We start from the raw sequence: 27,211 nt of genomic DNA, 5'->3' as shown, positions 1-27,211 counted from the left end.
GCAAGTAAAAGCGCAAGCATGAATCCTGATCGCTTCATTTGGCCCTCCATTGCGAAAGAAAGGAACTTCGCATGGATGTGGACTTTGGCGTTGGAGGACGCTACAGCCTACGACTATGTCATCCAATGAAGCAATCTTCTACCTCATCTTCTGTTACACCACATGGTTTCACGCGAAGCGCATGGATGTCAGCGCGGTCCCACTTCGGTCCTGATGGTGATGAGACTAGGCTGCCTCTCTTCCATGTACAACGGCGGATAGTGTTGTTTCTATTTGCAGATCTTGGAATCAGCCCGTCGTAGCTCTTGGAAGGCAGGATTTTGACATGTGTTTACGAAACGGCGTAAAGTGGCGCCATTATTGTGATGGCTAAGGTACGGGTCGGTCGATAGGGATTACGGAGTCGAGAAAAGATGTAGCTAGGAGCCTAAAAGGGCTTGTTAAGGCAGAAGGATGAAGTTGTCCAACCGCCTGGTGTGCTACTACTAGGTTTAGGGTAGTAGGTATGTCGGTCGTAGGTATGCCGGTAGTAGGTATGTCGAACAATGCGACCAAGAATGCGTCCGTCTTGGGCGGGCGAATGATTTGCCCAGGGATGACACGGACCTTGTCCAGTAGTAAGGGTAAGGTAAAGTAGTGGTAATCAATTGGCTTCGGCCGAGTCGGGAGTGCGGTTTGTCGCTGCTTTAGGGGTCAAGGTTCAAAATCCTGCGGGCCAATACGGCAGGGTAGAATGCCGGTAAAGTAAAGTAGCGTTGTGGAAGGTCAGATGACTGGAAATGCATGCGAGTCTAAGAGCTAGATTCCGCTCGAATTTTAAAGTAAAAGCATGCCTGATGGAAAAGACGATAAATTAGACGAATTAACGGAGGCGGAAGGGATGCTCAGCGGGCCGAGAATTTCTACTTTCTTTTTGTATCCCAGGCCAAGGCCTCAACAATAATCAAATTATCAACATTCCTTGATCAAGATTCTTTCAAATAACTCAAGGCAATTTCAATGGGATTGAAGTTAACCACCACGGGGGAATAGGGTAAGGTAATGAAAGGCAATAGAGCACAGGAGTCAAACGATCATGGGCTTATCGACTGCTGGCAGGTACTCGTACTCGTAACGTACTGTGGCCAACTGCCTTGGAGCATCTGCCGAGTAGGGTGTATTGGCGATGCCAGCTCATCATCAATGGACTGGAGCATGTGGAAGGTGTGAGTACGATGAGGTGTTTGTGCATGATGCAGGCCGCATTGCCAGTTGATCAGGACATTTCTACAGTATGTAATGCGCCCGTCAAGGGAACGAGGAGCGAATGCATTAGCGCTATTTGCTAGCCAAAACTCCAAACTGTGATCACATGCGGGAGGAAGGAGGGAACCACTCGAAAGAGTCCTTGGGTTGGAAAAGCAGACAAAACAGGCATGGCATGACTTTACAAGCATCGCAGCATGCAGTCACAGTACCAACTACGAGGTTAGCTTCCTAGGATTACCGTCGCTGCCCTGAGACCAAATTCAAGAGCACGACTGGGACAATGACGACGATCTCCGATAGCTCGTACTATACATAGTAACAAGAGGATGTTCGAGTAATCCAGCTCCGTAGTGAAACTCAACATCTTGTGGCTGCATGCATGCTTCTCTTGATCGCTACTGCAATTACCAGGTAGACTCGGTAAAGAAATTTCGAGTCGGAATCGTTGAAGGTTTGAACGTTGCGCAAGCTATCTTGATGATGCCAAGGTAGGTATCCGAGGTATCTTATCTTACCACGGCAAAAGTTACCTGCCTCCTGAGTCGGCATCTATAATGTAATAAGTTCAGAAGTGCAGTCTTATCGAGATGTTACTTTAGCATTATAATTGCCTTCTTGGCTTGCTCAATTGTAAAAGCATGTCGCCGGCTTTCCTAGAATACCCCGAGCTTTGCCGAGGGCGACTTGCAGTTGCACGTGGAAAGCTGTTGCGTCGAGATACTTGCTCCTGCAATTCTAACGAGAGATCCCATCGGTCAGCTACGAAGATACTTCGTGAAAAAGAAAGGAAAAAAAGAAAGAAAAAAAAAGAAAGAAAAAAGGCTTGCAAACTTGGGCTTGAAGAGCGATCGGGTAAGTCATGGATTGTCGAGCCCACATGCGACTCAACGACCTATCTAGACGGACGAACGTGGGTAGCACCAGGTATGGAGCTCAATGCCTAGGGCTCACATCTAGGCCAGCTAGGAAGACTTGGTAATATAGTCATTGACGGGCATAGGATTCAGTCAGACCGTTTTCCATACCGAATAGGTATGAGAGGAACTATGAAGCACACAAAGAATCAGCAGACACGTGCTAAAATCAAATATTCATGTTGCATGCTATTCGAACGAGTCTACGTCACACTGTGCAATTCGCTGTCTATCTGATGCACCCTGCTTGCTGTTTTCCACGGTCAAATGCATCCTTGTGAAGGTTGCCTCTTCGAGCCGGACTGTTTTGTGGTTCAATACCCGTGCCTTGCTGCGGTGCTACTCTGCCCTAGCCAAGAAATAGAAACTCGACTAGGCGTTGCGAGCAGCAAGCAGCAAAGCATCCAATGCCTCACAAGCCTTTAGGGACTTTGAAGCAAGCATACGAATCATTCCGGGAGAAAAGGACCAAACTTTTCTCATCATACGTCCACCAGACACCCCTTGCCTCTCCATCAATCGCTCCATCACAACCGGCCTCCCATCGCATCTTGCAGGTCGTCCCCTAGTTCACCAGTAAGTCCACCTGGGATAAGGGCATAGAGAAGCTTCCACTCCAAGTCCCCGATTGCGTCCATGGTATTGGCCTCAAGGTCGATATGCTCCGTGACATGTGCGATTCTTCCGAAGGGTCCCATGTTGGGTCGAGTGACTGGATTGTTGGCGATGACGTCCGCATAGAACTGTTGAATCGTGACCAATTAGCAAAACGATTACCAGTTATGGGCCAGCTTATCAGCGGGATTGCCCATGCTTACCTCAACAACATCTTCATCCATGTGTGGCTTACGGCCAAGGACTTCGAACGGCCACCATTGACTTAGTGGGCTAATACGGAAGTGGTGACGCGCATAATCAGTCGCTTCGGAAAGCTCCCAGCGCTGTTTCTCTGAAAAGCCTGCAGCATTCAATGCGGCCGACAAGAGATCTCTTAACAGGTCTTCTGTGATATGGGGGGATCCTGTGAATTTGGAACCGCCCCTCTTCATTGGAGAACCATAGGAACTGGCAGGACTATGATCATCAAAGCCTCCGGCAGAAGATTTGTAGCTCTTGCTCAGGTTGATGGACAGAATGTGTAACATCGAGCGAGTGGCGGCGAAAATCTGGTTGCGGGTAGCCAAGGTGTAGTGTTTTGTCGCATACCAAGGGAACTTGGCAAGGAGCGAGATCATTGCTTCATAAGTACGTTGCGGAGATCGCTGAGTGAAGTTTGACTGCAGGCATTTGTCAGTCGAGCAATGAACGAAGGGTAGAGGCCGGTCATATCACTCACGCGATGCGGCTGCTCAGCATGCCGGACCAGTAAACCCATCTCCTCCGCACTGACAAAGGTCTTAAACCCTGTGTTGTACAGTTCCTTTGCCTCTTGGATCGTGGGCATCCCTCCCTCCCAGTTCACATTCTTCGCCTTGGGGAAAAGCTCCTTGAGCAATTCAGCCTGACTACTCGTGGCCACATCCACAACACGGTCATTGACGCGGACCATGTGCCTAGGACGAAGGTTGAGGGAATTGGAGGCAGCGCGAGCATCCGGCGTGGAAAAAAACTCGACATAGCAATCCATCGTCTTGCCTGTGGGGCGATCCATGATGATGTGGATGGCTGGACCGACGTCTGAGGTGATGACCTTAGCATGAGGTCCCAGGAATGCCATGACTTGGGCCTTGGTGAGGTCATAGGGAATCTGGTATGGGGATAGGTGTCAGCTTTGGCAATGTAGTAAAAGAGTAAACACGAGGAACGAAATCTTCGCTAGACGGCAAAACTTCGGGCGCAGAGACAACCAAAAGACAGACTCTCCGTAAATATCAGTCAAACTGTTCAAAATCATTCCCCAATTGTTACAGATGCAGGTACTCCAAAGAAGTGAAGAAATGCCTGAATGAAGAGTAACGCAATCTAAAGCTAAAGTACAATGCGAGCTACTGCAGCTCTGTAAAGAGGTACTGGAGTCACTGCAGAGGAACATTTGTCCTTAGACATGTGTCCAGCTGACCAAGGTCAACCATTGATAGACGTATATCTTTCTGAAGGACAGTAGTGGCCAAGACATGAATGTCGCGACGCATGAAAGCATCCTCAAAATTATTTCTTACTTACGTTTCCAACCTTCAGCACACCCCATTCAGCCGGCTTTGTTGATCTGGCCGTCTCGATAAAGGGTACGTTCTCTTCGGCGGACACTGTGTCAAGGCTAGGAGGAACGTCGCGAGTAAGGTTCTGAAAGCGAACGCTGGCTCCCCCAAAGGTGTGTGGGAACATAGCATCTGATCCAGCACGATAGGGTAAGGAAGGCAGGTCTGGCTTCACGGTTAGCTGAAGGCCGAATCGATTCTGCCACTCCGAAATCTGATGGAAGGCTCCAGGAAGCTGACGAGCTTGAGCTACCGCAGGTGTTTGAAAGGCAGTGGTCTGAGCGTAGAGAGGAGCGATACGATTCGTCGCAGGCGGACGTGCGTAGGAACGATTGTTCGGCAGCGGAGGAGGTAGGTATTCTGGACGACCAATCGTAGGCTGCTGGCCGTACATTGGATAAGCGGAAGTAGGCTGTCCATAGGGCTGCGGCCAGAAATTGCCATACGCCATGGGCTGAGGAGCAACGTAAGATGACTGTTGGTAGCCAAAAGCCTGCGGGTACTGCATTTGACTAGGATGTCCACTAGGTCCAACAAGAAAAGCGCCGGGATACCCGCCGAACTGGTGCTGTGGAGGTCCACCATAAGCGAAAGTCAACGCTCCGGTTGGCCCATTTCCAACTTCAGTGTAACTACCGTGGGGAGGAATTGATGACATAATGCCACCTTGGCCAAATCCAGCTGCGCCTTGCTGCCCCATATTGTGTGGGTTAGAAGCTGTGATAGGATCGTGCAATTGAGAACGAGTCTGGCCGACGCTGCGAGGAAAAAGAGCCTGAGTCTTTCGCTGGACTCCATCTCCGATGGTAGTTGGTAGGTTGGCATTACGACGCTGGTCCATAGGCACATCGATTATAGAAGAGTCTCCTCCCAATGATTGAAGCTGCGAGCTATTGGAATTGCGGCTCTCGACAGCAGCGGGCTGGTCGCTGAAAGCCAGCTTGTTGGTAGTCGTTGGGGTACGACCACTTGTGTCGGAGCGGATCCCTTCTCCTACCGGTGAGAGCATAAATTGAACCAGGTCTTCGATATCTCTCACGATTTGCTCGCGCAGCGCTCCAAGGCTAATGAAACGTCCGCCTACTTCGGTCACGTTCTGTGCCTCACTTGCACTAAGTGGATTCGGAGGTCCGATTGGCCCAAAAATGCGCTCGTAGAAAAAGCTGCGGATAACGTCGGGACGAGATTGGAGCCCTGAAGGTAGATCACCACTTCCTGCTTCCAATTCGTGGACGCATTCTCGAAGTCTGTCAAGCTCAGGCGGTGTTGGTACTAGCCTGAGCTCGTTGTCAGTGCCTAGGAGATAGCATGAGGATATTCAAACTTACTGATTGGTATGGTTGCCCTTCCGACCAGCAACGAGCGTATCACTATTCTCACACAAACGTGTTTCAGTAGGCGCAATCGACACCTGACGGCCACGAAGCTGCTCATTCTTATCTCCCGCTTCACGAACGAGGCGTTGCATATGCGCGTTCTGGGTTGACGAGCGCTGAGATCCCTCTATACGCGAGCCCATTTGATCGACAGCGTGAGAGATTTCGTGGTTCAAAGATTGCCTCTCAGGGGATACGGTGATGATGGACTCACGCCGAGCCTCTAAGTTCCATATCTCTTCGGGCTGCAAGAGCCAGCGGTCGTCGAAAACACTACTGTTCCAATCATGGATTCCTTGGTGTTCTGCAAGCTGAGGGAAGTTGGCATTTTGGGGTAGTGTCGTGGTGGGCATGGTCTTGTCAGATTGATTCAGAGGAACTCCTGAGCTTGGATGAATCTCAGCCTCTGAACTGAACGGACTGTCATTGGTCCCAGCATGCGTCGATATGTTATGGCCCATTGTGCTGAATGAAGGACCCTTGTGATAATGACCTAGAGTTGATGACCCTTGAGCATTGCGTAGAGTTGTGAGAAATTCTGCGGCTTGGATATCTCCTCGATTGTGATTCTCGCGAGGGGGGGCTGAAGAGGGCATGAACGCTCCGTGGGAAGTGAGACTACCGCGTTGCTTTGGGTCCCGAGATACTCCTGTGTACTGATGGGCTGACACAGGAGTGGGTGCCAGCTTTTGTCCCTGGTACTGTTGATTTGATGCAGGAGTCATCATCTGAGATGTCGGAAGTTAGTGTTGTAGGTGATTGACAAATAGGACCCTCTCACCTGGGCCACTGACGACAATACCGACGAAGAGGTTTGATCTTGGACTTTCATATCATTTGGAGATGCCAGTGGTATGAATGTTGATGGAGGAGAGTAGTATGGTTCTGCTGAGTCCTCTTCTTCGTATACCTCGGGTCGAAATCTTTGTGAGGGATAATCAGATTCGAAAAAAGGTTCCAAGATGTCGAGGTTCTGTGATGAATGGGAAGCGGAGGTAGTAAGATTGAGCTGTGTTGACCCGCTTCCGGCCACCGCAGTTGCCACGGTTGGCTTGGGTGAATCTGCCAGGCTGAACAGTCTAGTCTTCTTGATAGGTTCTGCTGGATTTGCAGAAGATTTGCGGCTGCTTGTTGTTTTTATTGTCCCTTCCGCCAATGCATCGCCCTCTTCATACATCCATTCAGGGGACTCCGTCGAATCCATGCTCGGCACTGAGCAACTCGGTGTCAACACTGCATAATGCTAACAAACGCTGCCAACAAAAAATCACATGAGAACGATCCCCTGAATGTAATCAGGTGCTACAAAATCTTCCACAACTATTGGTGCTTTGGATAGGGGAGAGGTATACCTACAAGATTGCGATGAGTCTCTTGACACTGAGTTCTTTTTCAGAGTCAGCCTCATTTCCAGTTGCCATGAATTCAGTCGGGGAAGATAGGTCAAGGACGTTTAAACTTGAGTGACGCGTGTGTGAGCGCACGAAGAGGGTCCTTGTCCGATGTGTGGAAGAACTCGAGCGAGTTATGCTTTGGCCAGAAAGGTGTCTACTTACATTGACAGAGCGACTTGAGCTCTGATCCTGATGCGAATACACAAATGGTTCGACAAGAGGTAAAATTGCGACAGGACAACAAGCTACACCTCGCAACACCAGATGCGACTAGTGAAGCTGCACCGTGCAAGAAAAGCGGGATACGATCCGTTGAGATGCTAGCCAGCTGTAGAGATTGGAGCCATAAGGTGTTTAAAAGTTGAGTGGTCGGTGGTCGTGAGGGAAATGGGAAGAAAGGCGGATATCACACCCTACAAAACACACTAGCCAAGCGAGCAGCAACTCCACGAGAGGAGCCTGGCGGTATCCACCGACGTTTGGAATGAGAGACCTATTTGACCTAGCACATCTTCCAGGACGCATAAAGCTTCCTTGAGGTGTCCTGAACCCGACCAATGCTCTGAATGTCCGGAGTGCAGGAGAAGCCTTGACAGCGTTCTTACAAAAGTGCATAGTTTCACTCCACCAGCAGGAAGTTTGAGTGGCTTCGAGTTGCATACCCCATGTTCCTAGGCTGACATCTCTGCCACCAGACAATTCGTATCCTGGCCGAGCTCCGGGAACAGGAGAGTATCAGCACCAGGTCAGGAGAGACTCTGTGATTGGCTCCAAAGAATATATCGTTCAACTCGAGGGCTTCGGACGACAACGCCAAGGGCACAGAACATTGTTCGAATGGCCAAGTCTCAGTACAGGAAGTATCAGAATCTCACGCGCGGGCTTCGATTACCCCAACTTTGAGTGAGACAGTCCAGTAAGTGGATATCGCGTGGCATTAAGATCGTCTAGATACGGAGCCAACTGCATCTTTCGTCAAAGTAGACTGCATATTGGATGTGGATCGAATCATACCATCGACTGTCCAGACCTTTCTGCAAATTGCCATGGTCACGGTACGAACGCACTGTTGCTGCCAGATGGAAACTGATTTCAGGGAGTTTTCTAGAACGCTTTTGACGAACGTACCAATTCTGCACCAAACAGGCAAGAAGCCCCCTCCAAGTTAGGGCATCTGGAATCAACTGGGACTCCAGCACCTGATCTGCGTCCCTTTTAAGTCAATCCCAAATCATACTCGCTAGGCGCTTTCCTCAAAACCCACGCATCGTCGAAGAGATACGTAGCGTTCTAGAGAGCAAAGAGTCGAGAGCGAACAAACAGCATTAAGCATCAAAGCAGCGCCGGGTTAACGCAAAGCATCCATGGTGCATATGATACCGGCTATCTCATTACATCATTATAAGCACGTTGAACATTCTTGCTGGACCGCTGGTTTCCTTTGGAAAGTGGCCTACGATGACTGAGATGTTGGGCGTACGGTCAGGAAAAAGGGTGCAAAGCGGCTCACGTTACGCAATCATCACCTCAATCCACGGTAGGCGCTCTTCTCAAGTCTGGCCGAGAATGTTGTCATTGGTTTACAGAAGGGCAGGTGCATAGTCTATCGAGATACGCGGTGCTCATGACCTGAAGGGTGATCTCGATAAGCCGCCAACCAGAGAAAGTGGAAATTAGCGCGTGAGAACGCCAAATGTGGAAGATTGGGAAAACGATTTGCTTCAGACACTTGGTGGAAGTTGGAAAAGTTCACAGGAAGTAACGTGGTACCAGGTCCAGTAGTGGTAGCTGAAGCTATTGCCAGCCCTGCTTCGCTGTGGTCAATTTGTGTCTGACAGTGGCATTGATGCAGAGGAAACCGAGCCAACCGGTAGAGACGCATCCGTGACCCATCCAACCGTCAGCAGCCACTGACTTACGGCTAGAACAGGAAAGGACGCTAGCTTCGTATTTGTTGCAATCAGTCATAGGACATGATGCACCTGTGCGGTGCAAATCACTCAGTCGAACTAAATTGATTCATCAGCCTAATTCCAGTTGCAAAGTCTAAGTGAGCAAACCGGAGTCAGGAAAGATTCTGCCACGAATCTTGCCCGCGCGTTCAGCTGTTCAGACAGTCAGATCATTGCGTTCAGCGAGAGGAGAGACACCTAGACTGTGGTATGGTAGTCTGCGAGGATCCAGGAAGACGTACAAAAAGCTTCATCTCGGATATCTCTTTATCTACCTCTTCCATGAACTGTATAATGAAATCAACCAGCTTATGCTTCAGCATCTCCTCCGTATGGGAATTCGTTATCAAGAATGATATGTCGTATCCCTAACAAGAAATATCAGCCCGAGCTTTATTTCCCAAGGAGATCACAATGACCTCGGCTGACCTTTACAGGCTTTCTCCGTAGTATGAAGAAAGCCTCTGCTCTCTGCGTCAGAAATCTCGTGAATTTGTGTACTAGTATGTTCTCGATTTCATCTGCCTGCTTGATCTTAATGCTGACTCGTATACTGTTGATGCTCGGTTCGATCAAGACTTTCTCGTTCTCGTTGCGGGAGACGGTCAATGGGTTAAGGAGGACTTCTGGAGAGCTGGCGGCTTCGATTTCGGGGACGTTATGGCGTTCAGATGTCTGGGACGCGAAATTCGAAAGGGATAATGCGGCAGTCAGGGAAGACCGGACGCAGAGGAGGTAAGGACGGAGGGATTGAGACTGGGAAAGCAGGTTAGCTTTGCAGAGAAGAGGGATAGAGGCATCTGACCATTGCCTGGAATATGACCTTTTTTATCCTCTGTTACACCCATAAAATTTCTAGACTTGCTAGATGTCTAACAGAGCAAGCCAGGCAGGTCCCTTTGAAAACCAAACGAACTACGTTGCGCCAGTATGGTCGCTGCCTGAGCCTAAGTGTGAGAACGGACAAAAAGCAGCGGGCACCACGGGTGACACTGACCGGTTAATCTTCGGCAGCTCCCAATGTGACTTTTTGCCCCGGCTGCCAGTAAACATAGTAATACTTACACTCCGGGCAAACAAATCTTTACGTCCGTGAGTTGGCAACAGCAGCTACCCATCATGTCGGCGATTCAGGGTGAGACCCGAAACTCCCCAATTTCCATGCGAGCTGACTCATATAACAGTGTTTGTGAAGCACCAAGGCAAGAAGCATGAGGTGGAGCTGGACCCTACATCGACAGGAGAGACCTTTAAATACCAGCTATACTCCCTGACAGGTGTCGAACCAGACCGTCAAAAAATCCTCATCAAAGGTGGCCAGCTCAGAGATGAAACCGAGCTCTCGAAGCTTGGGGCGAAGCCCGGGCAAACCTTCATGATGATGGGCACTCCAGCGGAGAGTGGACGCGTGGCCCTTGAGCGACCAAAAGAGAAGATGAAGTTTATGGAAGACATGACAGAAGCAGAAGCGGCAAGTGCTGAAGGGGCAACGCCCGCTGGCCTGCAAAATCTGGGTAACACGTGCTACATGAACTCGACGCTACAAACTCTACGCGCCGTGCCGGAACTCCAAGAACAGCTGTCGAAGTATACAGGAGCAAGCTCGTCTCGGGGGGTAGATCTTAGTCAATACGGTCTACAGGGATCAGTCGACCTCACCAGCTCTCTTCGAGACCTATACAAGCAAATGTCCGAGACACAAGAAGGCTTCCCACCATTGATCTTCCTCAACGCTCTACAGACAACTTTCCCCCAGTTTGCAGAGAAGTCAAGGACCGGCCATGGCTATGCACAACAAGATGCCGAAGAAGCATGGACACAGATCCTATCCCAACTACGGCAAAAGCTCAAGATCAAAGCTCCTCCAGTCCCGTCGACCTCATCGTCTTCTGCCGAAGAAACAAAAAACGCACGAGAGATTTCCTTCATCGACAAGTACCTTGCCGGCCGCTTCTCCTCGACTCTCACTTGTGACGAGCCAGCAGCAATCGAAGCAGGCGAGGAGCCTATCCTGAGCGAAGATGCTTTCCTGAAATTAGACTGCCATATCCTCAATGCCACTAATCACCTTCGCGACGGCATTCTCAAAGGTCTTGAAGAGAAGATCGAAAAGCACTCTCCAACTCTTGACCGCGATGCCCTCTACACCAAAACCTCCCTAATCTCGCGTCTCCCTAAATACCTCACAGTTCATTTCATCCGCTTTTGGTGGAAGGCTACTATTCGTAAGAAGTCGAAGATCATGAAGAAGGTGACCTTCCCAGCGGAGTTGGACGTGGTAGAGTTCTGCACCGAGACGCTGAGGAATCAGCTGGTGCCCGTGCGTGACAAAGTCCGCGAAGTGCGCAAGGATGAAGAGGATGTTGTGCGGGCCCGCAAACGCCAAAAGCTGGCACATAAGCAAGAACAAGACCGTGCTGCGGACGAGCTGAAGGCGAAGGGTCCGGCGGACGAGAAGAAGCTGGTCAATGACAAGGCAGCCGAGAAGGAGGGCGATGACAAGGAGATGACAGACGCTGTGTACAAGACAGACGGCGAGTACGACTCCGAGCGAGCTGCATCGATTTTAGCAGCTAAGAAAGAGCTTTTCGGTCTCATCAACCCAGAGCTCGCGGCCGATGAAGGATCTAATAAGTCTGGACTATATGAGCTCAGGGGTGTGGTGACTCATCAGGGGGCCAGTGCAGATAGCGGACACTACACTTCGTATGTCAAGAAGCAAGGACCGATAGATCATGAGACTGGCAAGAGGAAGGAGGAGGATGGCAAGTGGTGGTGGTTCAACGATGAGAAAGTAAGCGAGGTCGGGACGGAGAAGATTGAGTCATTAAGTGGTGGTGGTAAGTCTTGCATTCCGACACGACAGGGTTGTCTGATGCTAATGACTGTGACAGGCGAGAGTCACTCTGCTTTGATCCTCCTCTATCGTGCTATCGACTTGCCAACAGCTGAAGAAGTCAAGGAGTAGCTGGCAGGCATGAAAAAGTTAGCATATACAGGTGTTCCATCTGCGTTCTCTGCGATAGTGGATTATACGATAAATAATTGCATAGCGGCAGAGGAGAGCAGCCGTAGATCATCGATCGCAGGTGCCTCGGGCATTCGTAGCGAATGCATCTATGATTTTAACAACCCTTTTCTGAGCCATCCACTTTTTCGCCCTACCTAAACGTGCAGGTGAACCTGACAGACTGGGAAATCGGAAAAGAGTATCGAGCGTTTGGATGTTAAAGTCGCTACTGACCAGCCATTTCGGTTTCTGATTGATTTAACTTCGAGGGCTCATCTATCATCGAGACGGATGATACGTTACGGTTGTGCCTGACAAAAGAATACAAGATACGATTTATAAGCCATGTAGTTTGTCTTGAAAGTGATATGATTTTTACAGTATCTTCACCTTTTTACACATCTCATCATCAATCGACATTCGTCGTACTGCTTTTGACTTCCAAGCTCGACCAGTCTGCATCTACCCTGGCTGGCACTCACAATTCCTGCGGCTTCTCGTTGCCCATCAAAGGCTCAAGCCTCTCTTTGAGCTCCTCAACGGTCATCTCTCCACCATCCCAGTGCTGCACGCCACGGTCGACAGCCTTCGGAGGGACGAGCACATTACTTACGACGTGGATGACGCCATCTGACGCGATCCCATCCTCGATCGTGACAGTGGAGAAGGCGTTAATCTTGATTTCAATGTAACGGCCATAGCGGGCGACGTCAACGCTGAGAGACTTGTCATCAAGAAGAGTCTTGAGGTCAATCTAGGCATTGAATTTAGCCAAAAATTTGACGGACGCTACGAGCAGGGGACAAGACTTACGTGGAAGAAACCTTTGGGGATGCCATCTTTTTCCACGGAATTGTCCACAGATTCAGACTTGTAGTAAGCATCAGAATACAGTGTCTGATTGGCGACGACGTGATACTCTAGAAGAGCCTTCAGGTATTTCTGACCATATTTGCTAAAGAGGAAACCGTTGATCTTAGGACCCAGCTTCTGGAAGGCGAAGTTGGAGGGGGCGAAAATTGTTCCACCAATATGGTTCGAGGTGTCCGCGATAGCGGGCAGAAGACCGGTCTTTGTAAGGCCGAGTTCAAGGGTGCTGAACTCGCCAGGGAGGAACTGAATGATGCTGGCAATCTTTGGGGGCGGGATCAGTAGGCTATCAACGCCATGGATAACGCCGTTCGTTCCAAACTGGACGTGGTCAGCTTCGTCTATCGGTAGGTGTTGGAAGACGTACGATATCAATGGCAACAATGCGGCTGTAGAAGTTGACTGTTAGGCCTTTCAAACCAATCTCCGTAGCCAAGCGCTGTGGCCCAATGCCGAGCGTGTCAACCGAGAGCAGGGTCGGGACCGTGTGTGTGACCAAGACTTTGCCTGCTGGGTAGAAGTCTTCCGAGACGTGGTAAAGTAAGATTTTCTTGAGTTCCTCCTTCGATGGCTTGGGGGCATGCTCCGGGATTTTCTCGAATGCTTTGTCGGTTGGCGCAAAAACAGCTGCAGGGTCGCCAGTCAGCGTTCATGGTTGACGATCATAAACATCAATTCTAGAAGAAGACATACTATAATTTGAAGCGGTGCCATTGAGGAGCTCAATAACATCCTCATACTCGTCGATCAAGGCGGCAAGCTTGGTGGTGTACTTGCTCTTGGAGATGAGCTCATACACAGTCAGATTCGGCTTCTTGCAGTGGCCATGATGACCCTTGCGGCCTTTGCGGCCTTTACCACCGTGATGCTCCTCGTCATCCTCGGAGAAAAGGACAACTTCTTCTCCCAGTTCCTGAATCCTGTCGGTGGCAGAATCTAGCCATGAGCTGACATGGTAGGCAGTTTCGTAGGCCTTGTCCGAGACCTCTTCTGTAGTCTCCGTAGCGTATTCGATGGCGTCGTCAAAGGCATTTTTGGAGGTGTCTATGAGCTTGGTGAAAGAATTGTGGAACTGTTTGATCGCCTCGTCTTTAGAAGGGATTTTTTCAAGGAAGGAATCCGGGGCTCGGTCAGACTCAATGGCTACCTGGCTCATGACCTGCTCCTCGGGAATCACAAACGCAGTGGAGAGAGCGGCAAGCGGCAAGATCTGGATGAGCTTCATTATTGCTGGAATATGGAAGGTGATAATGAAGAAGGAGAAAGAAAAAGAGAAAGAGAACCAAAGCTGATGCCTAAGTAGGGAGGGAGTATACGGGGCAATGGTGACAGGCTAAGACGCGGCAAGGTTGACATCGATGACGACGCCGGATCTTTGAGTGTCCGGATCTTTAAGTGTCCGAAATCCGCAACGAAATCCCTGCGTAGATCGCAAACTCCACGAATTACTTAGGCACAGGCCGAGCGGCACCGTCATTCTTCCTCATCCCGTGGAAACATGGCAACTGCAGCGCCTTTGATCGTACCCGCGTTGAAGAAGCATACAGCCACGGTGATATGGGCGCATGGATTGGGAGACAGGTAATATAGATGCTAGTACGACTTCCCAGCGACTTCGCTAACCTTTTTACAGTGGAGCAGGCTGGTACGGACAAAGCTCTTTTCGGAAGCCGTTCTTTAATGGCTACAACCCTGGACTCTGATGATCCTACAGGATGCCAATTGCAGAGAACTTCAGAAGACGAGGCAGATTCAGTGAATGTGCCTTCGTCTTCCCTAACGCACCAAATATACCAGTGACTGTAAATTTTGGGATGGAAATGCCCGGCTGGTATGACATTGTACGGCCACGCGTTCGTCTTCTTGTGCTGAGCGGATCAATCTTTCATGATGGCTAGCGATGCCGGAGACCGAGTGCTGACTGGGATTTTTAGACAACATTCGGCGATCTTGCTCAAGCTCACGACCAGTGAGTCATCTGCTCCCAGCCATTCCTGCCAGATTCCTACTGTGTTTTGAGTTACGACACTTGCCACAGGAGTAGAGGATTCCCAGAAAACAATTCATGATGTGAATTGACCTCAAAACAAACATACTGACACCGAAATCGATCAGGCCCGGTATCCTCAAGTCCCGCGATTACTTCACCTCTCTTATCAAAGCCGAGATCGAGAAGGGTATCCCGTCCTCACGCATCGTACTGGGTATGAACATCTCTGCCTCTACGGGCCCAGAGTCTCTGCATTAACACACTATAGGTGGGTTCTCTCAAGGAGGAGCGATATCCCTCTTCACTGGCATAAGCGTAAGGCACTTTTCGGACTTGTATCTTCGTATCTGATACCGAGTTCCCAATTACGAGACATGTTGCGGGAGCAAACTACTCGTCCTGCCACGCATTATACGCCCTCACCATGTCTTATGACGTGAAAATCTATCTCTAAATCGGAATGCTGACTCTGAGGTGTGCTAGTGTCCCGATAAACTCGCCGGCATCTTCGGCCTCTCAAGCTACCTTCTCCTACACAATAAGATCAAAGATTACGTCAAATCAGAGAGCGCAAACAAAAATACGCCCATCTTCATGGGCCACGGAGATGTGGATCCTCTGGTAAAGCACGAGTGGGGCCTAGATACATCGAAGACACTGAGAGAAATGGGGTGGATAGTTGACTTTCGGACTTACAAGGGACTGGCCCATTCGGCGGACCCCAAAGAGATCGATGACTTACAGAAGTATCTGGAGGAGAGGCTGCCGCCTCTGAGTTGAACAGGCCGGGCCGGACCACAACGGATGATATGTTAAAGTGCGGGTTCGGAGTGGCCTGGGTCTTGTCATAAGCCTCCTCTTACCCCCTCTGCCGGAGAGTCTGTCCTTTTGGCGCTCAGAAGTACTGAGAGGATGTCAATCGAACATGTAACCCAAGGCAGGCGATTGACTGGTTGATAATCTATCATTATTTGCAAATGCAAAACTGACAGACACTCTGGCGATATTGATGCATCTTTTGATAATGCTCTTTGAAGGATTTAACGCCCTCTCTGCAAGAGACGGTGAGCTGTCAGACTCCTCCGAACTCTGCTCACGGTTCAAGATGTCCTCCAAGGTGCTCTTATAGAAAGTTGTGCACAGCTTTGAAGGCGAGCAAAGCATCTTTCTCTTAAATACCTGCTGTCATGGAATCCTTTTTTTGTGGTTGGGTGTAGTTACATTTGCTCCAATCAGGCCGCCGTTTTACAACTTGACGAAGCTGTTAAGCATGCAGCAAGCCGAGACACGGAGCATGCATGAAGCCACAACAAAAAGAGGTGTGTATCTGCCTAGTCTGGTTGCATGGAACTGAAATTTCACACTTACGTACGTACTCTTCCACTATGGTTTACTCTTTGCTCAGATTCAAGTTCTACTTTCTACTCTATCCTTTGGAGCTGAGCATGGCAAATACTAAAGAGCGCAATGCCTGTGTTGGCGATTCAATAGCCAAGGCTAAATCTGGCTTGGGAAAAGGTGGGCAGAACAGGATCTCGGGTTTCGAGGTGGCTTCATACTACAATTGGCTTGACGAGAAGAATCCAACAATGCTGGTGCCAGTTCGATATCCGTATTGTTCTTTTTGATGCTTTGGTCCAAGTGGCTTCACTAAATCACGACAGCTTCAGGCGTAACCCCAATGTGGAGTCCACCAGCCACTGCTCCAGCTCTGAAGCCAGACTTTGGTCCTCGGTACGTCGACCAGAATACGGACCGGAACCCGAGCTCGCCTTTGAATCCTTTCGTTCTGGCTGTTTAGACTAATCAGCCGGACTTCGACTTCGCGGCCGTCGACGTGGTTAGTGATCGTAGGTCACTCCGCAAGCTATCTCATCGACTGGCAGGGTGCAAAATTCAGGGATTCAGAGTGAAAGTCAGAAATACCGTCGTTGCCATTCAGTGTTGTCCAATAACGACTGCGTCCACAACAAAACTCTCAGTGTCGAACATCCTTTTCTTAAGCAGATCCAAGACTTTGCAGTAGATCATTCCTTTGTAAATCTTGCCGTTCAAAAAAAATTGTGTTGCAAAGATAACGATTTTGTGATGTTTCGCAAAGACATTTTACACTCCAGGCGCCAGTCCATGCGGTATGGCTTTGTGACTGGCAATCAGATGCTTTTAAGTTCGGCGTGGACACTGTAGGCAATACCGCTCTCTTATCCGGATCGAGAAGCAGACTCGCGAAGAGCTGCCGAGCACAATGTTCCATGGCTACCGTCAGGCGTTCGGGGACCTGTATAGTCAGCTTTCAGAGTCTGCTAAAGGTGGCACTTCATCATCGTATTGTGCGATACAGATTCAGGGGTTTGGGTTTACTCGTCCGCTCAGAAGTCGACGCCTACCTGCAGGAACGTATGAAGGGGCCAGACTCTCCGAAAAAGGCGAATTCAGGGGACCTTCTCAACCATGCTGACTTTGTGAAGACCTTATCGCTTGGCAGCCGGCCTACAACTCCCACAGAAACAAAGGAGAAACCTAGCAGCCGAGTAACCGTAGTTCAAGGCGGACACAATGTACCCCCTGCGGCAGTGTTGGAGTTGACAACGCGCTCCGAACCCGCCAAACGTACTTCTGACATCGAGCAGAAGTTGGCCGATCTGTGGTTTTCTCAGACTCTTTACTTCATTGAAGCATATTACCGGAGCGTCGGATACATATTATACAACCAACTAAGGCTTCAGCAGGGAAAGTTCGAAGATATTAAGGCGAAGTCAATCGGCGACCAGTTGACCAAATGGAAGACGGCTAACGCAATTGGGTTGAGAAAGCTAGTGACGGTATTAGGGGGAATTGTTGAGGAGGTCAAGAAGGCACAGGGCCCTTGCATTGTGAGATCTCTGATACTCCTTGCCATGCTTGTCCAAGGAATTGAAGTCGTTGTTCCATGAGAAGTGCAAGGGTCCCAGGAAAGCGCGTTCGAACTTGAGTAGCGAAACATGAGACTCAGAAGCATGGTATCGTAGCCTAAAACTTATTCCCTTTTTGTACTCCAAATAGATTTCGCTCCTCCATTCACGAGTACCTTCCAAAGTGCTAAGGGACACCTTCTCGAGCGGTCGGTATTCTAAACTTGCCCCCGGTGGCCCCCTCCTGCAACCCCCTCAATCAACATCACGATGGCCAAGCTGTTTATCCTTCTCAACATACTCCCGACCTTTCTGACGGCCCTCGAACTCTTCACCTACTACATAGTAATCGACAGGACCTATTCAAGATATCCAAACCTTTACCCAAAACTCTGCCCGTTATTTGGTCACGTTGGTCACTCGGTTAAGAAGCTAGAGATGACCGCCCTCAGAGCTGGGGACGAGTTTCCCAAGGGCATTCACTTCAGGTACGCTCTTCATGCTGCCCCCACGGCCGCTGTGCACCTACTGAGTTTCAGCACTCCCTCGCTGCAGCTGGGTACCCTACGCAGAAGAGAAGGAGACTATCACATCCTGCGGCATTCCTCAGACATACAACGCCAGCAAGAAGTTTGCAGACAGGAAAGTAGTACTTTGCGGTACGTGTTTTCGGAGTTTATCTTTCCCCTTTTGGACCAAGTCTTGAGTCTTGAGACATGTCTTGTGAGTTTCGACTCTGTAGACATGTTCCAAGGCTCAATGCAACCCCTCGAATAGGCAATACTGACTCCGAAATTATAATCCAGCTGTCCCAGGGGCCTTCACACCTGGCTACTCGGTCCGCCACCTTCCTGACTACATTGAACATCTGAAAGATATCAAAGGCAGAGGCGTTGATATTGTACTTGTAGTTGCTATGAATGATGCTTGGGTCATGAGCGCTTGGGGGAAGGCCAATGGCGTCAAGAACGACCAGATTGTGAGCCTAAGACTCAGCAGGCTGATACTGCGCCGCTGGCTGATAGGACTTTAGATGCTTATGTCCGACCCTGACATAGCGTTTCGAAGAGCATACGCTGGACACCTGGGGCAGACAGGACTGGGAGATATGCAATGGTAATCGATCACGGGAAGATCGTATATGCAGAGAACGAGCCTGGCGGGGATTTTACGGTATGTCTCGACGAGCTTGAACGAATTGTGACTGCACAAAAGCTAACCTTTGTGCTCTAAGGTGTCTGGCGCCGAGGCCATGCTTTCAAAGCTCTGAAGCGGACAGCAGCGGAGGCTGGCAGATGATTTGCCCTGGATCGCAGAAGTGTCGGAGACGTAGGGTTGGCGGATCGATGAATGAACAAAAGCTTCAAGACTTGGACAGGGGTGACTTGTTGCTCGGCGAAATGGTAGACGATAGGATACTTAGTGTCGCTGAGGATGTGCTGTAGCCACCTCGTACTCGGAGCACACTCGGACGTAACGGGAAGCCAACTGGCCTGGACTATGTACACCTCACCATGTGCATCCATATCTGGCTTGGTTATAGTTAAGAGACTGTAGCAAAAGTTGTGTAGTGAGGGAAGTTCGAATTCCTTTCTTTTCATTTGCGCACATTGTCGTTGGTGTCAACCAGAACAGGTCGGCTCTTTTTGTCAGGATACTGAATACAGACAGTCAAACGCATCACAGTCAATCCAATTGCAGATAACATGAAGAACGCGCCTGGATTGTAGGACTTTCAACAAGCTCATTCAGAGACTTCGCACTCTATGCATGACTTTTGCCACATTATCTGATCATTAGTATATCAGAAGTCTGGCCCCAGGAAGAAGTACGTGAAGGCACACAGCCCCAAGTAATAGAGAGAGCTCTAGCCGCTCGTGCACTCTGCTGAGATAAAATCCTTTGGAGAATGGATTTCATCTGCTGATGATGACTTTCTGGGAGGCATTGATCGTACGCACATTCGGAAGGGAGTCATCGATCAAACAGTCTCCAGTTATTTGACAAAGGATCACACGCGTATGTAAAGTAGTGCTGGTGATCCAAAGAAAGCACCTAGCTTCGTCGGTTTTCCATACCTACTTTTAGTGCTCGCCCAGCGGGCTTGGCAGTCATTTCCTGATAGCTGCGGAGCCTCCTCTTCCAAGCTCCACCTCCTCCAAATTTGATGAGCGTATAATACTGATCTTTACGATCACAACCACAATGTTCCGCTTTCATAAGTCCCTCGATGTAATAAGTAAGTCCTTGCAAAATCTGGGTTGCCAGACATATCTCGATGACAACGGAGCTTTTTCTGTTCACCGACTAATCTCCAAACCTGTCCAACAGCTCCCCATCTATGTTCAAGGAATGACACTAACCTAAAATTCTCCCAGCACTCTTCCACAAGCCTTCAGTACCCGCCTCCCTCCGAGTCCTCACCCTTCTCAAACAGATCTCCGCCCATGCCTCTGAGACTGCAACCGAAGACCAGGCTACAGACCACACGCATCAGAACAAGCTTCAGCGTACGGAATTTGAATTGAACATCACAGAGGACCCACCAACGGGAGATCAGATGAGGACGATTCTAGAATATCTTGGGGCTTGGAATGCAGGTCGGCTAGTCGAGGGGGCAAAGGATTCGGGAGATGCCATCAGAAAGCTGGGAGAAAACCCCAAGACATTCAAGCCGCCCGTGGTGAGTGCGCCGTTGCACTGGGATTTGAAGATAGAATACTAATTGGCCTGTAGACTGTGGACTGGAATAACGGTAACGTTGGTGGGTCGAGGCAAGTCGATTGGCACACATACACGTACTGATCATCTTATCAGTCGTTGGAGATGATGAGTCCGAGATCCTGAGAATGATTTCTCAGTTACCGAAAGAGACTGGTTCTGTGTAGGATAGGGAATTTGCTGGATGGAAGGGTGTACAAGGGAATACTAATTGCTTTGCTGACAAACGAAAGCGCCACTGCGATGAAATGCATGCTACAATCAGCAAATGACGAGACCGCCATGTTGAATCGCTTGAGCATTCCCATTAACTCGCTGAACCCGTAAAATACTGAAGATTCAAAGACCGAGAGAGTGGTTGCTCTTCCCGGCGACGCATCAGGAATGAGTGTTGAGTCATTTACCTCCCTTGAATTGAAAAACCAGGCATCTTGTTGTGATAACAAAGATGGATAATGAGTGAAGCTATGGTGTCGAGCCGCTGGTCAATTGAAGTGAAGCAACCGTTATCAAAAGCAGCTAATTCCATATTTTGCTTTCTCACGTCAGAACACTTACGCTGTCCCCAACCACAATGCCAAGGCGTAATTGAATCTTCACACTTCTACCATCTTCCAACATCTTCAATCTGTAAGAGTTGGGTGACCCTCAAGAAGCGAGCCATCGGATTCCTTTCATCCAGTTCTCTAAGAAGGGTAACTGCGGTCAAGCAATTACGCAACGACCCTGCTCCACTGCGACGACGGTTGCTACTTCCACCAGCACCACTGTCATGACACATTGAAGAGCTCCCACTAGCCTTGGATACCGGATCCCCGCCCCATGACTTTGTGCTTGGATGCTGTCAACACTTAGGTTCCCAAGATCGACAACACGGCCTCCTAGAGCATAGAGCATTGAAGCATCCTTGCATCTGCTTTTTCACATCATCATCACCATGGCTTACCATTTCGATGGGAAGGCCATCTTTTCTACGTGCAACGGCGAATATGCTCGACGCGAAAAGATCCCTAGCATGCGAACCATCCTCAGATCTAATCCCATCGAAGACCAGCAGACTATGGTATCAAAGCTTCAGAAAGACTTTCCAGAAGTATGTAAAGCGATCACTGCGCCGGTTACGGACACGGACGTGTATGAATACTTTGACTACTGCGACGCTGCGGTCCATGGCTTTGAGTTCCTTCGCGCAGTCCTGGAGTACATTGCCGGACTCAATGCAAGCGTCAGCGCCCAAAAGGCAACGAGGGTCCAGGATTATGTGGGCCGTTGGAAAAGCGCCAACAGTGAAGCCTTCACATACATACGACCTTACCATGCTCTCACCGACCTCTTTACTAAGGAGGACATCGAAGAGCATGGGATTGAATTCCTAACAGAGGCGATGATGCAGATCAGAAATCTGAAAAAGCAAGAAGACCACGATGGTATGACTATCTTCCTTGTAAATGAGGCGCATACGCTGATGATCACTTTGCAGAAGCTCGTCAAAGCGCACTTCGTCTCCAGATACAACATGCACATATGATGCACAACCAACGCAGTTTCACACAGTTACAAGCGCCAGCGCGGTCCCCGTTCCCTATAAACCTCTCCGCTGCGCAGGGCATGAGAGCAAGCTCCAATCCAGAGCACGGTCAGCCTCAACAGCAAGGAGGTTTAGTTCGCCACTTGCCTGGGCCTCCAGGCAAATGCCCAACTTCGCAAGCACGTTTTCCTCTCCCACGTCTCACGTCATCAACAGAGGTCTTAGAACATGTCTATCCCGGAAGCACAAGCCGTGGGGACTTCCATAGTGATCCCATAACTCACTACGCCATGGATGCCCACATTTCCTGGCCTCCGGATAGTCATGTCGCCATACCGTCTCGAGGTCTTCCTGGTCCGTTCAGTTACCGCCCACTGCCCCCTCCGACCCAACCTGTTCCGCTCCTTAACCGTATAGGAACTTTCGATGGCAATCTTCCCAAGGGAAAGAAGAACCCCAAGAAAACTTCCTCAGACGATGCCCGAATGGTGTCCAACACGGAAAATGGCCCACGTCAGGCATCCAATGGTGCAAACCCGAAGCGATCTTTTGCTCTTCAGAACATACAATTGCCATTCTATCCTCGATCGCCTGATGCCATACCGTTGGGCCAAGAAATACGCCCTTCTTCAGGAGGGGTGCCATATTCTGGTTACTATCAACAACCCAACTTGCCTCCAGGTCACAACTCAGGCAACGGCCAGGAGACATTTCATCACCCGCCTGACTATGGACAGATGTCAATGCAACCTGCAATGGAGGGTCGTTCACGTGTAGTGTCGAACCCTTACTCGCCAGCTGTCCATGAACTACAGGGACCAACCCAAGATCCGCGTCCCACAGTACTAAATCTTCCCATACCAACTAATGTGCGGCACCAAGGAGTCAGTGCGAAGGGACAAGCGTTCGAAGAGAACGCCGGCTTTGTTTCGACACAGGTGCGACCACACCACTCCCAGCCGCTAGACCCACACGCCTTTGGACACCAACTTCCAGATCGTCAAATGGACGCTCAAGATCGACAAGACCCGATTCCAGAGTTTCAGAGACCCGCGCTCGCCCCCATGCCAAACGCTAGTCAACCCCCATTTCCGCGAACCCCAGAGCGTTCAAGGGCAAATGAAAATCCTAGACGTCCAGTGCAGGAGGGCTGCACGATCTGGATCGGTGGACTACCAAAGGACTTCGACAAAGCTGCTGTGATGCATCTACTTAGACCGTGTCGAGGGCTCCTTGACGTTAGTGAGCCGAGGGAATCTTCGCCAGTAAAATATCACATTAATCGTTCATTTGCATTTGCAGAGTACGTTATACCCGTCAGCAACATCGTACGCAGTACTAACGTCAGCAACCACAGCTTCCAGAGCCCTGTTGATGCTGCCGAAGCACTGGAACGTCTACCTCAAACGCGATTTGCGAGCTTACCCGAGGGAAGTTTCCTCAGTACAAACTACCCCAGGCCCAAGTTGTACGCGTCACCAGGCCACTGTCAGCATGGAAGCGACGGAGAATCGAAGCGGCCAGTATCCAATGTCTCGCCAACAAAGTCATGCAAGGGCGAAGACTCCACTCGTGTAGGGAAATCAAAAATTGAACATGGCCGCAAATCATCGAAAGGTTCGGCTCGAGGGAAGAAACAGTCTACCAGCAGTTCAGAAGGAAAGACGGGAATACCTTCTGAGCGTGTCATTGCAGTGGACGTGGGCCAGAAGGAGTCAGGCCTACAGCCTCAAGAAGCAGTTGCAATTCCAGATTCTTATGGCAAAGCAGGATCAACGGCCCATGTGAGTCAGTCTGGTACAGACGGCCAAGTAGATTCGAGACCAATGAACCAGGATCCCGCACTCGTTCAGCCAGGCGCCAGCGTAGAAATGCATGCCAATCAGGCCTTTAGGTCTACCGGTGACGGGGTCGAGGAGATCGTGTCGGCCCTCAGTGCCAAGCCCCAAGTTCAGCAGGGCCACCAAGCTACCAGCTCGAGGCACGCTGAAGGCCGCGCAAAAGCCCCCAAGAAAAAATCTCAAGGTTCCAATAAGTTGCCAGGGCCCGATATTAAAGGGTCGGAGCCTCCCTTGGTACAACCTGCCTCTGGGAATTCGAAGCCAACAGCTCGGGCAAGGCCTTCTGCAAATGATGCTGGCAAATTTCTGAAGAAATCTGGCCGCTTGGAAGGAAATAGAAAGCAAGGTGGGTCCGAGATCGAAGCCAGCAACATGATAGCCCCTACAGTCCCTTTGCAATCCGCTTTTACCTTACCGAAAGACCTAGAAACCCCGGACCAGTCTTTTTTAGGCCGCAATCCAACGGAAGATGATGGCGAACAGCCGAAGGCTTCCGTTGCTAATGTCCCTAAACCCAGCAGTGGGGAGAACGATGAAGCGGAGGTGTCGGAAACCGCACCTGCACCTGCACCTGCACCAGGGACATCTGCCGTGTCAGCAGTGCCTCTCGAGCCAATATCACAAGCAATGAGACGAGATGTCAGCAGTTCAACACAAGGATCTGCAGACACCGGCCCGTCCATCTTAAGCTCCACGACGCTGTCGTCTAGTCCCCGGACTGAACGCTCGAACAGTATTACGCAGGAGCCATTATCGCCTATGGATCAGGCAGCTTGTTCGTCGTCGGAGGCAACACTATTTCCTGGTTTTCGCGATGCTGGGCAGACTGCTAGAGAACAAAAATCAGAACCCCTACCGAGCTTGGCGCCCTCCGAGACAGGGAAGGGCACCAAAGGTGTTCAAGGAGAATTGCAAAACCCTACTAACGTCGAATCCGGAGGGTTCCCGTTAGGACGGATCGAAGAGGATCTCGAGCAAGCTCCAAGCATGTTGTTAATACAGCCTTCACCACCGCCTTCCGATCGGGCGATTCTGAGGAGCCCAGCGCGCAAGCGTGCACCGTCAATACCACCTCGATCCAGTTCTCTAGCGGCACCTTTGACACCGATCAAGACACACCAGAAGAAGAAGCCTCGAAACTTCACACCTGTGAAGGAAGCACCTAGTGAAGACGATATGGGTACTCCCTCCAAGGTCACAGGTCTCGCCGTTGAAGGCACGAAGATGGGTTCGAGTGTGCAGACAACGGGAAATACGAAACTGAACTTTGCTGTCTTGACTGTTGACACTGGGGCGCGCCCCCTGCCGACCGACAAATCGAAGGACCTTCCCAAACCAGAGACTCCCTTCCTAATGGACGATGGAGTGAGAGTGGCCCCGCCAAAGATCAGTCATCAGACTGTGATGGAGGTCTCGAACGCTGACCGGTACTACGCGCAGAAGAACAACTACCAAGTCTTCCATCTGGTCAACGCGATGCATATCAATGCCACTTTCAACAGTCTCAACTCTTCCGATGCGACATCAACACATTCTTCCGAAACGAGCACTTCCGATCACTCCTCGACAAAGAAACAAAACAACGACGTTGAAACCATTCTAAGGGAGGCTGGTTTTCGAAGCCTCTCCGGCACCAGCCCGTTCACAATTAAAGACCCGGAACTGATTTTGCTTGAAACCATAGACGAGGGAGGGGACGCATTGGAGAAACACGCCAACAAACATGGGCCTATGCTTTCTTGGGTTGACGAGAAAGGCAAAATAGGACCAGGGATGAGTTTGGATGCATGGACCAAGCAACATGAAATGATCGAAGTTGTCAAGAAGGCAACTGCTGTGAAGCGACTTCTGGCTGGCTCGCCACCTTGGACCAAAATAGAGTCACTGCGACAGCAACTTTCGCAATTCGTCCATCACTCGTTCTCAGACGCACAGGAGCAGCAGACCACAAAGGCGGAAGCTCAGTCAATCCTGTGGGCCAAAGCGCTGCTGGACACAACTCCACAACGCGATTCATCAACCAGTGAGATGCAAAAGTGGTCAAGAAATGCCTCTCGTTTTGTGGAAAAGAATGCTTCGGAGCCATCGCCTGCTGACGCGGAGTGCCGGAAGGCTACAACCAATAGCCCTGGCAAGTCGTCCCGAGGCACGCCCTCGCAGAAGCAACAGCAACAGCGTCGGCACCCATTGCTTATCAACAAGCCGGATCCGCAAACCCTGGTCCGCGAGCTCGGGAAAGATAAGGATGCCTTTCAGACTGCCAATCCTGAATCGGACAGTTCTCTCATAAGTGAATATAGTACGGAATCTGAACCTTCACCAAGCACCGTCGGCCGTCGAACTCCTTCTGAAGAGCGACTAACGCCATCAGTAGCCCTCATACCATCTGTGGCTCTCAATCAAGTCAGCAAGCTGAAGGACATCTTCGCTGAAATGGGGGAAGATCGTCGACGTTGGTCTGATGATCGTTACCGGGTCAGCACCCCTCAAGAGGAGGACCGCATGACAACGTCTGATCCCCAGCTCAGACCCTTGGGTGGAGAGTTCGACGTGCGTAGAGTGACTGAGGTAAAGGATGAGGAGCCGGAACCAGAGGTCAAGGAGACGGAGGACGAAGTGCAGCAGAAGCCTCATGAGCATGGGCAGAGGGAGAGCAAGGGCAAAGAGCTACGCAGTGAAAATGAGAAGCAAGATCAGAGCGTAACCGCCACGTCCGAAGAAACCAGGGATTCTACAGCTGCTGGGTCAAAGGACACAGCTCCTGTAAATTCAGAAGATCCAACACATCAGAAGCAGCTTTCCTGGTCGCTCGGAGTGTCTTTTCCATCATTCGACAGCCACTTTACGACCAGCAACGAAGGCAGTTCAGGAGAAGTGCACCACACGCAGCTAAGAGGTGGGCACAGCCCCCTAAAGCGAAGTGGCTACAATGCTGTGGCTGGCCGGGGTATCGATGCAAAGCGAGGTGGAAGGAAGGAAGGAAGCAAGGATCCTTGGGCGCTACCACAAGGGGAAAAGCCCTGGGGCAGTGGGGGGGAAGAGCGGGGTGAAAAGAAAAAGCGTCAGCGTCAATAACTGGTTCCGAGTGCTGGATTCGGGATTGGCATGTTCGAAGGGCGTGAAAGCTTGGAAAACAGATGCAGAGAAGGCCAGGCGTTGGAGAGAGATAGAGCGTTGGATGCGGAGGAGGGTTTTGTATCTTAATATGGTATCTTTAGTAAGGAATGGAGTTGCACTAGCGATAGATAGGTATCACTCGCGTTTCTGGGGCATTCCTT

At 50.2% G+C, this 27,211-nt stretch overlaps 9 protein-coding genes across 9 annotated transcripts; 6 read left to right on the top strand and 3 right to left on the bottom strand.

The window, feature by feature from the left end:
• Positions 1-2,689: 2,689 nt before the first annotated feature.
• HO133_004061 (uncharacterized protein) lies at positions 2,690-6,940 on the bottom strand (the record flags this gene model as incomplete). Its single annotated transcript, XM_037294980.1, has 6 exons — positions 2,690-2,905; positions 2,981-3,439; positions 3,499-3,909; positions 4,326-5,637; positions 5,689-6,464; positions 6,518-6,940. The coding sequence occupies 6 exons, from the start codon at positions 6,938-6,940 to the stop codon at positions 2,690-2,692; spliced, it is 3,597 nt and encodes a 1,198-aa protein (XP_037149027.1).
• Positions 6,941-9,130: 2,190 nt separating this feature from the next.
• Positions 9,131-9,890, bottom strand: HO133_004060 (uncharacterized protein; the record flags this gene model as incomplete). The annotated part of the gene is made up of 5 exons (XM_037294979.1): positions 9,131-9,139; positions 9,191-9,235; positions 9,325-9,450; positions 9,512-9,838; positions 9,888-9,890. 5 exons carry the CDS (start codon positions 9,888-9,890, stop codon positions 9,131-9,133), a joined length of 510 nt encoding a protein of 169 aa, XP_037149026.1.
• Positions 9,891-10,201: 311 nt separating this feature from the next.
• On the top strand, positions 10,202-12,050 carry HO133_004059 (uncharacterized protein; the record flags this gene model as incomplete). Its single annotated transcript, XM_037294978.1, has 3 exons — positions 10,202-10,217; positions 10,267-11,922; positions 11,977-12,050. The coding sequence occupies 3 exons, from the start codon at positions 10,202-10,204 to the stop codon at positions 12,048-12,050; spliced, it is 1,746 nt and encodes a 581-aa protein (XP_037149025.1).
• A 520-nt stretch (positions 12,051-12,570) lies between these two features.
• On the bottom strand, positions 12,571-14,187 carry HO133_004058 (uncharacterized protein; the record flags this gene model as incomplete). Its single annotated transcript, XM_037294977.1, has 4 exons — positions 12,571-12,846; positions 12,906-13,283; positions 13,330-13,589; positions 13,656-14,187. The coding sequence occupies 4 exons, from the start codon at positions 14,185-14,187 to the stop codon at positions 12,571-12,573; spliced, it is 1,446 nt and encodes a 481-aa protein (XP_037149024.1).
• Positions 14,188-14,460: 273 nt separating this feature from the next.
• On the top strand, positions 14,461-15,732 carry HO133_004057 (uncharacterized protein; the record flags this gene model as incomplete). The annotated part of the gene is made up of 7 exons (XM_037294976.1): positions 14,461-14,543; positions 14,596-14,607; positions 14,677-14,803; positions 14,897-14,931; positions 15,078-15,166; positions 15,221-15,267; positions 15,436-15,732. 7 exons carry the CDS (start codon positions 14,461-14,463, stop codon positions 15,730-15,732), a joined length of 690 nt encoding a protein of 229 aa, XP_037149023.1.
• Positions 15,733-17,204: 1,472 nt separating this feature from the next.
• Positions 17,205-17,885, top strand: HO133_004056 (uncharacterized protein; the record flags this gene model as incomplete). The annotated part of the gene is made up of 1 exon (XM_037294975.1): positions 17,205-17,885. The coding sequence occupies one exon, from the start codon at positions 17,205-17,207 to the stop codon at positions 17,883-17,885; it is 681 nt and encodes a 226-aa protein (XP_037149022.1).
• Positions 17,886-18,113: 228 nt separating this feature from the next.
• On the top strand, positions 18,114-19,076 carry HO133_004055 (uncharacterized protein; the record flags this gene model as incomplete). The annotated part of the gene is made up of 4 exons (XM_037294974.1): positions 18,114-18,331; positions 18,399-18,502; positions 18,650-18,822; positions 18,912-19,076. The coding sequence occupies 4 exons, from the start codon at positions 18,114-18,116 to the stop codon at positions 19,074-19,076; spliced, it is 660 nt and encodes a 219-aa protein (XP_037149021.1).
• Positions 19,077-20,048: 972 nt separating this feature from the next.
• HO133_004054 (uncharacterized protein) lies at positions 20,049-20,731 on the top strand (the record flags this gene model as incomplete). Its single annotated transcript, XM_037294973.1, has 4 exons — positions 20,049-20,082; positions 20,222-20,526; positions 20,580-20,607; positions 20,661-20,731. The coding sequence occupies 4 exons, from the start codon at positions 20,049-20,051 to the stop codon at positions 20,729-20,731; spliced, it is 438 nt and encodes a 145-aa protein (XP_037149020.1).
• A 770-nt stretch (positions 20,732-21,501) lies between these two features.
• HO133_004053 (uncharacterized protein) lies at positions 21,502-27,008 on the top strand (the record flags this gene model as incomplete). Its single annotated transcript, XM_037294972.1, has 3 exons — positions 21,502-21,991; positions 22,045-23,395; positions 23,450-27,008. The coding sequence occupies 3 exons, from the start codon at positions 21,502-21,504 to the stop codon at positions 27,006-27,008; spliced, it is 5,400 nt and encodes a 1,799-aa protein (XP_037149019.1).
• Between the last annotated feature and the right edge of the window lie 203 nt (positions 27,009-27,211).

Source organism: Letharia lupina, assembly GCF_014066315.1.
Source record: "Letharia lupina isolate WasteWater1 chromosome Unknown contig_19, whole genome shotgun sequence".
Classification (NCBI taxonomy): domain Eukaryota; kingdom Fungi; phylum Ascomycota; class Lecanoromycetes; order Lecanorales; family Parmeliaceae; genus Letharia; species Letharia lupina.
This window is presented reverse-complemented; position numbering and strand designations above follow the sequence as displayed.